This window comes from Mastacembelus armatus, chromosome 8, assembly GCF_900324485.2.
Source record: "Mastacembelus armatus chromosome 8, fMasArm1.2, whole genome shotgun sequence".
Lineage (NCBI taxonomy): Eukaryota > Metazoa > Chordata > Actinopteri > Synbranchiformes > Mastacembelidae > Mastacembelus > Mastacembelus armatus.
The window spans coordinates 10,968,200-10,980,334 of NC_046640.1; the positions used below are offsets into that span (position 1 = coordinate 10,968,200).

Below are 12,135 nucleotides of genomic sequence, written 5' to 3' on the forward strand. Positions count from 1 at the left end.
GTCAAGTGGTCACTAGTGTGAGATGTAAATATATATACGTGTGTGTGTGTGTGTGTGTGCATGTATAGTATAGAGGCACTTAAATATTCCAGGCACAAGTACAAGAAATGGTCCATCAATTCAGTTAGTTAGCAGGAGGAACAGAGAGACAGGATAGACATAACAAAAAAACAAAATATACAAGAAAGACAAATCTTGACCAGTGAGGCCAAGACTAAACAAGCCAGGTAAATGGTGTTTGACAGAGTATCAGATGGCAGATGGTAACACCCAGACATCATGGGGCCACAACCTGGTGTATTGAGAGAGGTGGGGCATGATGCCAGGTGTCTAGCATAGCAATACTAACAGAACTGAAATTATATCTCAAAAATTGTTCTTGCTGACATAAAAATGAAAATATGATGCAAGTTTTCAGAGATGGCATTTTCATTCACCCAGAGTTTTCTGTAAATTCAAGGAGTATTGAGACATCTGCTGGATGTAAGTGATCGCTGCTGTTTCAACAATGCTGTTGAGATGTAACAGAGCTACCACGTGGTGAGCATATCTTATTTGAGATTCTTTTCAGTAATGAGATATGGTGAAACTATATCACTTAACTGGATGATACTCCACTTCTATAAGTCTGTGTGTACCCAAACCTTTGCTCTGTATCACACACTAAATGGAATAATGTAAACACTTTTACTCCGGGGAGTGTAATTGAAATACAATACAGCCTCATTATGCACAATTCTAGTACATGTGTCGAGAGCTGCGATGTTAATCTACTGTGAATGGGTGAAATCTGATGCTCAACTATAAATCAAAACCTACAGTAGGTTATAGGTATCTAGAGGGAGATACAAATCCAGCTTTAGCCCTGTTGTGTCTCATAAATAAGGTTATTCTTAACATGCTGGTCTTGCCCTGTTGGTATAAGCCTTGCTACAGCTCATATTTTTAATAGAGTTAGAGTTCATTGCAATCTGTCTAATACATTATGAGTCACTGCAGCCCACAGAGAAGTGTTTCTGGAGATGGAACTGTATTAGGGACTAATACAGTTTTAACTGTGTGTGAAAAGACTGTAGAGAGTCCCAGAACAGCATACTATAAACAGCAGGGTGAAATCTGAGGCTTCATTAGACGGTCCGCATTCCACAATGACAGCTGATTTCACTGCAGCTGCCTTCAGCGCGGTATCATACATAACAATCACCTTGGATCTCTCCCCGGGCTGGCAGAAGGCCTGGTCCAGTTCATTCTTTACATGGGAGAGGATGGCTCAGGAGAGCACAGAGTTGGATCACCACCTTCACTGGAACCACACTGACAGCACTGTTGACAGCCCCAGATTAAAGGGTGTTGGTGTATTGATTGTAGAGAGGATTGTACTCTACCTTGATGTTCTTCTAAAACACAAGCCTGGACAATATCAGGTCTTTCTGTAGCATAGTTGTGCCATGTCTAAGGCAGCTGCCATCCCAGGAAGAGTGGAGGCTGTTCACTACAGATTCCTCAAAGCCAGTTGTGAGAGGGAATATAAACACACCTGACACTGAAACCTCCATGTTGGGGGTACACCTCTCCCACAGGGCTGTCTTTGTTGTTTTAGTTTGGCCTCTTCTACACAACTCAAACCTGGGAGCAGCTGACTTTTCCCTTCACCAGCTGAAGCCTGACCACGGAAACCTAGCTCTCCCACTCCTGCTTCCCTCTGTCCACCTTAGCAGGGCAGGCTGCACACAGCTATTTGTTTTAGAAACTGAAGAATGCGCCCATTGTCTGTCTTCAGCTCTCCTTAACCGACTGCTATAAATGCGTCTTTTGTCCCAATCCCTTGTCCTCCCCTGCCATCCTAGTGCAGACAGAACTTATCTTGCACCAGGCGGCTGAGCCCATGATGGGGTTTCAAGGAAGGTAGCAAGACAGGGACACACACCACACACACACACACACACACATACACACAAGAGCGGGGGGAGGATGTAAAAAGGGACACCAGAGGAACTGGAGGATATTTAGTTTTGGAGACAGGTGCATTCATCTTCCCCCCTGCACATGCCCAGGACAACGTGTGCCTTATCAACACTAAGAGAACCTCGGGCTCCCTGTTGAATGGACTTTGTGATTAATGCCACAGCTGCGCTGTCAGACTGTGTGTTATGGAGGCTAATCATTTCCTCCCGGGACTAAAGCGACACTGATTTGATGTTATTTTGGTGGTTATCATAATTTCTGCATTCTGGTTGTGGTAGATTCCACCTCATACTCTACTTAACAGTGGCTGAATAAATATCATTGCAACTCTGTAAATATGATTTCCTATATACTAGCTTGTTGATATGTTACTAATCTAGTTTTCTTATACAAAAACATACTAATATGAATATTTTTTTCTAATGTGCAAAAATAAAACCATATTTTAAAAACTAAATATTAGCTGTGGGTTGACATAAATAATTTTTATCAATTCAATTCAATTCAATTCAATTTTATTTGTATAGCGCCAAATCACAATACAAATCATCTCAAGGCACTTTACAAAAACTAAAACTAAAAACCCAACAATTCCCTTATGAGCAAGCACTTGGCGACAGTGGAGAGGAAAAAACTCCCTTTAACGGAAGAAAAAAACCTCCAGCAGAACCGGGCTCAGTTTGGGCGGCCATCTGCCTCGACCGGTTGGGGTGAGTGGATAGAGCAGAGAGAAAAGAACAGCAAAAATAAACAACAAATAGACACTGCAAGTTGGTGGGGCCAGTAACTGCACATCAGCGATAAACAGCTCCAGGACCAGGGACACCTGCAGAAGGTACAGAGAGAGAGAGAGAGAGAGAGAGGGAGGGAGAGAGCACAAACTAGGGGAGAGAGAGAGCACAAGGTTAGTAACATTCAATGGTGGAATATACATGAGGTGGGAGAGAAGGGGGGGGGGGGGGGGTAGGGTAGGGGAGCTCAGTGCACCGATGGTCCTCGGGCAGTCTAGGCCTATAGCAGCATAACTAACTAAGGGATGGTTCAGGGTTGCCTGAAGCCAGCCCTAACTATATGCTTTGTCAAAGAGGAAGGTTTTAAGCCTAGCCTTAAAAGTACAGAGAGTGTCTGCCTCCTGAACCCAGGCTGAGAGCTGGTTCCACAGGAGAGGAGCTTGATAGCTAAAGGCTCTGCCTCCCATTCTGCTTTTGAGAACTCTGGGAACCACAAGTAGGCCTGCACTCTGAGAGCGAAGTGGTCTATTGGGATAATATGGTACTATGAGGTCTTTAAGGTATGAAGGAGCTTGATTATGAAGGGATTTGTATGTGAGAAGAAGGATTTTAAATTCTATTCTATATTTTACAGGGAGCCAATGAAGAGAAGCCAATATAGGAGAAATATGATCTCTCTTGCTAGTTCCTGTCAGGACTCTGGCTGCGGCATTCTGGATTAATTGGAGGCTTTTTATTAAGATATTAGGACATCCAGATAGTAATGAGTTACAGTAATCTAGCCTTGAGGAAACAAACGCATGGACTAGTTTTTCTGCATCATTTTGAGACAGGATGTTCCTAATTTTGGAAATGTTGCGCAGGTGAAAGAATGCAGTTCTAGAAATTTGTTTTATGTGTGAGTTAAAGGACATGTCCTGGTCAAAAATAACTCCAAGGTTTTTTACAGTAGTGCTGGAGGCCAGGGCTATGCCATCTAGAGTAGCTATAATTTTAGAAAAGTTATTTCTGAGATTTTTAGGCCCAAATATAATGACTTCTGTTTTCTCCAAGTTTAAAAGTAAAAAGTTACTGGTCATCCAAGCCTTTATGTCAGTTAGACAGGCTTGAAGTCTGGTTAACTGGTTTGTGTTAACAGGTTTAATAGATAGATATAACTGAGTGTCATCCGCATAGCAGTGGTAATTAATAGAGTGCTTCCTAATGATATATCCTAAAGGAAGCATGTACAGGGTGAACAGAATCGGTCCTAGCACAGAACCTTGTGGAACTCCATAACTAACTTTTGTTCGTGTGGAAGGTTCATCATGGACATGAACAAACTGGAATCTGTCCGATAAATAGGATTGGAACCACTTTAACGCTGTTCCTCTGATACCAATCACATGCTCCAGTCTCTGTAATAAGATGTTGTGGTCAATGGTGTCGAATGCTGCACTAAGGTCTAGGAGGACAAGTATCGAAACAAGTCCATTATCTGAGGCTAAGAGAAGATCGTTGGTAACTTTCAACAGTGCTGTTTCTGTACTATGATGTGCTCTAAATCCTGATTGGAAATCTTCAAATAGTTCATTCCTGTGTAAGTGGTCTGATAGCTGCTTAGCAACAGCTTTTTCTAGGATTTTAGAAATAAATGGCAGGTTGGATATTGGTCTATAATTAGCCAAGACACCTGGATCAAGACTAGGCTTTTTGAGTAAAGGTTTGATTACTGCAGTCTTAAAGGCCTGTGGTACGTAGCCTGATACTAGAGATAAATTTACCAAGTCCAATAAAGATGAGTTCATTAATGGCAGGGTGCCTTTAAGCAGTCTAGTCGGGATGGGGTCCAAGAGACACGTTGATGATTTCGATGAAGCAACTACTGATGTAAATTCAGAGAGATCTATAGGAGAGAAGCAGTCTAAACATAACTGAGGTCCTACAGATGATTCAAGAGCTACTGTAGTAAAAGATTCATTTATTGCAGGTATAGGAAGCATCTGCTGAATTTTATCTCTAAGACTGAACAGAATTCTGAGGTACAGACATTGGGTTGAAAATAGAAAGAACAATTTTCCCACCTAAAGCAAAATACAGACAAAACACTGACTGGAGACCTGCCCTACTGCCACCACCACTAATATAAATACATGAGGGTGTTAGGGGGGTGAATGTTTTCCATGCTGCCTTCACTGCTAGGCATGCACAATCCTCCACAGGCTAATATAGGTGACCCCCATGACCCAAGGCAGTGGGCGGCAGAACAAATGAATAAACTCTACTTTCCACATAACTGGTTGGAGACCCCCAACATACATACACAGCACGTGTTTATGTCTCATCCACCTTCTCTTCCATTGTAAGAACCAGGCAGCCAGATATATCCCTCCGTCATCCATCTTTTTTCGACATTAGTTTGAAAAAGTGTGTGTTCCAGTGTATCCTAGAGAGAACGTTTCATTTACAGACCACAGAACCGAAGACGGGTTCAGAGTGTGTGATGACGAAAGTGAACACACACCACCATGCATGCATTTACATACAGAGTTTAAAACTAGGATCAAAGAAATCAGAGGTGACACACACACACACACACACACACACACACACACACACACACACACACAATGACAATAGGTATAGCACTGGTAAGTAAAGGATCAAAGATACAAGCTTTTTCATTCCAGGCACTGAGGCAAAGTAAGCATCAGAGCTGCTTGAAAGTCGATCAGCTTGCTGCTGACGTTTAAAACAAAGTAATAACAGCGTCTTCTGAGAGATGCTGATACTGAGGTGGCAACAGCAATGCTGAGAGGTAAAAAAACAGTGTGAATAAAGATTAGCACCCCAAGCCCAAAGTAATGCCTCTGCACTAAACATGAGGCTGAGATCTGGCAGTGAAAACAGTGATATTGTGATTAACAGGGTGGCGAGCAATAAGGGCACAATTTTTTTACCATCTTTCTTTATACCACCCACTAATACAAACCCAGTCAACCAACATGAGATGGAACATTCACACCAAATTTATAAAGTATTTTGATCGCCACCCTGACCTATAAAATGTATGGTATTACTGTCTCCTAGTACAAAGTGATGGCAATGCAGCTGCTGAAGGTTGTTCTCTAATCAAAACCACTGAATAAGTGTTATTCTGCCAGCTGCTAAGATTCTTCACTTTCATTCTTCCTACCTTGTATTTTTCAAAGAGTGTACAGGATAAGACAAGACAAAATGTTAAAAGATTTTTTTTTTTCTCAAGCTCAAAAAAAAAAAACATGTTACAAAACAGTATAATTTCAGTGTTTTTCTGTAGGGAGATGAGTCATTTCTTCAGATAATATTTCTGCTGCATCTATCTACTGAGGTATTATTTTGACCTCTGTTGGACACCTCTGTTATTGTTGATGCTGCTTGTTGATAAAATTGTACAATAATTGATTCCACATTGATTTATGTAATTACTATTTTCATGGTATTAGTCATCAAACTCACTGTATTAAAGTTAGGGAAAAGGCTGAGAGGGGAGGATCCATTGAGTCTGAAGGGCAGGAGGTGTTTGAGGTCGAGGTGAGGCTGCAGAGGCCGTCCTGGAACAGGAAGGGACGCCAGGAGGGGGCTGCCCTGGGCTGATGTACCTGGACAACACAAAAAGGCAGAAGTTAGAAACGTTAACACAAGGGATATTTTATCCCAGTTTGATTGTATGAGCAGAACTGCAGTGATGGCTTCCAAGAGGTCAGGTGCAGCACTCAGAGGAGGCCTGACTTTGATTTATTTGTTACCAAAGGCATCATTACACCTCCAGCTGACACGCAACACACATTTTACAGCTTAAATATGTGTGTATGCATGTGCTTGTGAGCGCACATGTACAATTATCTGGGACAATGCAATGTGTGTACGTTGAAGTGTGTGATAGCTCTGTTTTTATACGGACAATAGGAGGCGCACATGTTTGAGGGGGATGGACAATTTTACTAGTTCTACTCATGTACATACGCGCACACACACACACACACACACACACACACACACACACACACACACACACACACACACACACACACGCACACACGCACACGCACACACACTAACGCATCATTTAATTACTGATTTATTGGCTGAGGAAAGGTGCCTGTGCGAGGGAAAGATGGGAGATATCGGATTTCAAATGGAGCAGGGATGAAGAGATTTCTAATTTTCCGCCTGGCTGCGTTTCAGTGGCCGGCTCAGTGGTGTGCAGGCACTTATCCCAGCACCAGGATCAATCATCGGTGTCAGCTGCTGGTCACCACGGCCACGCCAAACTATTCCCACCATGTGAGCCCCAGTGCAACACACACATAATGTACACTGAGAGATGATTGTGTGCATGTGAGGCATAACGCACTAAAGAAAAAAAAAAAGCAATCACTGACCTTACAATACTACAGTGCATCGTAAAAATACAAAAGGTTGGTCAAAAAGTAGCACAGAGGATGAAAGAAGGGAAAACACTGAAAACACAGCAGCAGTGTCAATTTTCCTCAGCCATGCATTATAACCAAAGACAATACTCTTCATTAGTTATTAGCTACATTAAGTGAAACGCTTTATAAATTAGTCTCACACATGAAATCCAAGCACACTATGTATCCATACACTGTCTCACTTTTATTTTCTGCCTTGTTACAGAAAGGACACACTTGGCTCTGAACATAATTCCTAGAACAACAGTATGGGCTGGTTGAACTATAGAGGCATTCTAAAGACTTCTCAAATATGGTTACAAAGCCACCACAATGAACAAATTAAACAGGAACTGTCAGACTAAAGCACAAAGGATGCTCTGTGAAATGTTGTGTTGATTTCTCTTTGTTGTAGCATCATAGTAGTATTTTTTTTCTCAGGGTTGGTTTCAAGGTTGCGGTATAATGATGATGCTGATGTATGGGCTGTGTGAAGTGATAGATGGGGAATCTGTCAGTAGCCTGGTCCATGGTTTTCTGTGGCTTTGCAAGATTGGCAGCCGTGCGTGTGTGTGTGTGTGTGTGTGTGTGTGTGTGCGTGTGTGTGTGTGCGTGTGTGTGCGTGTGCGCGATTGGTGGATGAGGAGGCTGAAAGACTGAAGCTTCGAACATATGCTCCTCAGTGCTGGTCTCAAGCCTGCCTTTGCCATGTGTGGGCTTTCCTCTGCTGTTTGTCTGACACCCAGAGAGAGGCAGCACAGGACGGACACAGCCTACAGACACATGGGAAGCAGCCAGCGGGGATCAGTCACACACAACAAAAAAACACACACACACACACACAACAGACAGGCACAGAAATTGAGGAGAAGCTGAATTCTTCTCTTGGCAGGGCTATCAGAGGAAAAGCTGGGCTTGTAGGGAGGACAGTTATCAGCTGATAGTGCTTCCCCATCTCTCTGTGACTCCCAAGGCAGCTTATTAAATCAGGGGCTGGTTGTTTGCCTCTTTGGATGATAACGCTGCCACGGAGGCGCATCCTGAATCCAGGCATGTACAGCAGCGAGAGAAGGAGTGCGTGGTCTCAGCTCGCCTATACTAGATGAGTATCACGCACGCACAAAAATGCATACAAACAGAACTGCCTACGCACCTCTGAAAACAAATAGCTCCCGGGGCGAGGGGGAAGTCAATATAAACGTAGTCACACAATATACGCTACACACACACACACATTCATGTTTTCAATCACTGTGGGGACTTCACATTTACTTACATTCATTTCTAGGAGACTTGGCCTAACCTTAAATCAAGTGGTCACAATAAAATTCAGTGATTTACATGGCTGGGAGGAGTCACCACGAGGAAGGTCGAGCCCACACTAAATCAAACAAGGTATAAATTTACACCGGCACATATTATGTGTGATTCTAGGATTCTAATCGTTAAGGCTAAAAAACATATATTACTGACTGAAGTTTTTATGTGTGTGTGTGTGTAAGAATGGCTGGTTTATTACAGGCCCAGATAACCTCCTTCTTTGACATTATTTTCCACTCGTTTAATGTTTTGTGAGTGTCTGCACACTGTTACTTATGCACATATGTATGTGGTTATGTGCACATTTGCGCTTTCTGTCATGTCTGCGTCCACGCTCAGATTTATTTACGCCTCACTTGTGGTCCAGGGTCCAGACAACCACTGACAGTTGAGGCAAGGCCTGAAACCAAATGTCCATCCTCCTTTTCTCTCTCTCCTGGATGACTTTGCTAACGAAGCTGACTCTGTCTCCGCCAGTGCTTCCCCAGGCAAGCCTCCTCCTCCAACCGTCACAACAACGCATTCCTCCCTCTCATGACTCACTGGGCTTGGTTACACAACAGCCACCGTCACATCACATCTACTGGGATGTGTGCATATTTGTGCAGTGTGGTGCATCTGAGCTGTAGAATTCAAACATCAATTCTTCAATTATTTTCTACTTGCTCGTCTGAGAAAATAATGGTTTCTAAGATATAGAGGCAAACACAGTGAGTCTGAGTTCAACCCTTCAGCCTTCTACTGTAATTCTCTTGTCATCACTCCAGTGCTCCCTTAGGTTTCTGACAAATTGCCTTTCTCACATCTAAATACCCCCACCCCGCCCACTGTGCTCTGCATATCCCTGCAAACTGCTGCTAAGCGGCACAGGACAGAGAAAAGAAGAGGGTCGGGGAGGAGAGAAAACTGCTTTTCTATTTGTGGCCCAGTGTAATTATGTGGGATAGATGCTGGCACAGCATGGTCTTAGAGTTGGGTGAGTGGATCTCCACTTTCTTTTTCCTCCCTCCTGCTCAAGCCATGATTTTGGAGCGGATGAACTCGATTAAAACTGTTGCCATTTCAGACAGGCTGTAAAACAGAGGACTGAAGCACTTGACTCTCTAACTGGACAAATGTACCACTTTTTGCTTATTGGATTTTGCTTTCAAACAGGAAAAACACATCTTTTCTGGATATTTTACAGACAAAATTAAATTCCATTAGATCTTTCCAACACCTATTTTCAATAGTTATTTATTTAACTGTTCTTGCTAAACTGGCACTGGTTTTGCACTGGTGTTGCGTCTGAACTTCACCCTGACAAAACTCTCTTCATCCTCATTCTAAAAACCCAGCAACACCATCCTCATGCTATCAAGACACTGTTGTGGACCCTCGAGGATCCTCACATGACTATAGTGCCGACATAAAGAAATAAAAGGCTGCCTGGTGAGACAAAATATTGTAGAGACTACTCTTGTTCCTAAAGCCTTCAACAACAACAAAAAGGGAAAGCTCGGAGAAAAAAATTTTATTATGCACTTTTCTTTAAAGTCTGGCAGACCAAGAAAAGTGATGAAATTCTTTATGTAAGAGTATTTTAAAAGAATATACCAGAGATGGAGCTGACTTTGTCTCTTGTTTTGTGATTGTAGGATGACTGGGGTAAGAGCTATTGTCTTTGTTGGCTTCTGCAGAATGTAAGGGCATTATGCAGCACATCTCTGCTGCTCGGCTGTGACTGCCTGCTGAGTAACAGTTGGACTGTCAGTTAGACATTCACCATCAGACCTCTGATCTGATTATCCAGCTGTGATAATGAATATCTAGACATTTCAACTTGAATGTTTTGTACAGGAATTTGCAAAGGAAATTGCTGACCGGCGAGATGATGAGCACTAAGTGCAGGCGTAATATGAGCATAATTACTCTGCACCATGTGGAGGATTCTCTCGTCAGTTGCTAAGTACACATAATAACCTGTATTTTTGATTATGTTTAGCACAGTCAGTGATCACAAATGTGCACACAGTCGAGATCTGACATGTACGTCAAGAGTCATAACACCATCTTGGTCATTGTGCATCTGCCACACTGTTGATGCACTCTTTCTCCATCCCCTTGCGTCCCGGGAACACAGGCTGATAGGAATCTGGATCTGACAACGCAACGAGAGCCAGAAACTACAACCCTCTGTATAAATATAGAACAGGAGCATTTTCGTTACAATAACTAAAGCAAAAAAATCTGAGTTGTGAACTGAAATAGCTAAAAACATGCTATGCATATGAATGGATGTGTCACAAGCTGCTCCTGGAAAGGGCCTCGTGGTGTATTAAGAGGCTCACAGTGATTCGAAGGCATGAAATGACATTGCGCTGTCTCTGGATGTCCGAATGTAATCCACCGAGAGACAGAAAAAGAGAGACAAAGGCAGCGAGAGAGGAAAGTGACTCTTAACAGCCAATTAGCTTCCGCTTGATTGGGAGGTGGTGTAAGGGCCACCATGGGAACCATTATAGCATGGACAGAGAACATTAACCACAATCAGTTCTAATTAAAGGCTGACGCTTTTTATTCCTCTCCATCCCCAACCATTCATCCCTCACTTCTGTTCTCCACTCCTCCTTCAAGCATGACCATAATCTGCAAACCTGAATTTAAAATAGGATATGACTAGATTGATTAGCTGAAACAATGTAGAGATGATGAAGGAACTTCACTTCGCCCTAAATTAAACCAATTTGATTAGTTCAGTTGCATGAAACAGAATTATATGTTCCTCTACACCTAGAGATGTTATCTCATCATGATACCGTACACGAGACACAAAACCTAAAATGTGGCCAAAATAAATATAAAGGAATGATTCTTACATTCTTTTTCTTGTTTTTCCATTAAAATCAACCTTTTTGGAGAGTATAATGTCTGTGAGCCACTTTCCCATTTCAGCAGAAAAGCATAAATTATTCCCAATGGCATGCAATTTAAAAAATTCTACCATGATCGCTGTCATTTCCTCACCTTGAATTTTAAACTTGTTTATCTGAATTATATTTTATCTCTTTTTTTTTTTCTGGGTCATTGTGCAGTTGCTGCAATGAACCTTTATATTTTGTACTGGAGTATATACGTGTATGAACATGTGTGCAGCATATGACAGTTGGTATTCCAGTGTGTGTGCAGCAGGCTTTTTATGTGGTAAACCCATATAAAAAATATCTGAGCACAGAACTTCATCGTTGCTGCGTTTGAACTTTCCACTGTACACATGGCTGTTTTTCTTTTTATGGACTGGAGTCCATCTCTTCTAAGGTTGTGAAGATTTTTCTAATATGAATTTTAGTTAATCTCAGCACCGTTATTTCCTTTCTGTGACTATTTTCAGTTAGTGTGCTTTAAAAAAAAAAAAAACAAAAAAAAAAATCGCTCACATGCAGTTCTGTCCTCCTTTCTCCTTCTCCCTAGATTGCAGAAAGTGGCAGACTGCTCCATGTGGCCTGATTATATGCAAGGCTAAGCACAGTTTGACCCACAACTGAAAATACAGCACTCCCAGAAAAAGACATGGTTTCATAACTTTTTCTGTCCCAATAGAGGAATTAAACAAAGTTAGAACCTGAATTAGTGTCAAACCTAACACTTTAATTGACTTAATCTTCTGTTCTCTTGCTAGCTGCAATAAGGTTACATGACTGTTCTGA

General features: G+C 42.1%; 1 protein-coding gene across 3 annotated transcripts in view; it reads right to left on the reverse strand.

Moving 5' to 3' along the window:
• Positions 1-12,135, reverse strand: part of znf385c (zinc finger protein 385C) — a 105,448-nt gene that overhangs the window by 15,840 nt on the left and 77,473 nt on the right. For all 3 annotated transcript variants that reach the window (XM_026325369.1, XM_026325370.1, XM_026325368.1), the window contains exon 3: positions 6,174-6,316. In XM_026325369.1, the coding sequence (XP_026181154.1) occupies positions 6,174-6,316 (143 nt within the window). The remainder of the gene's footprint in view (positions 1-6,173; positions 6,317-12,135) is intronic.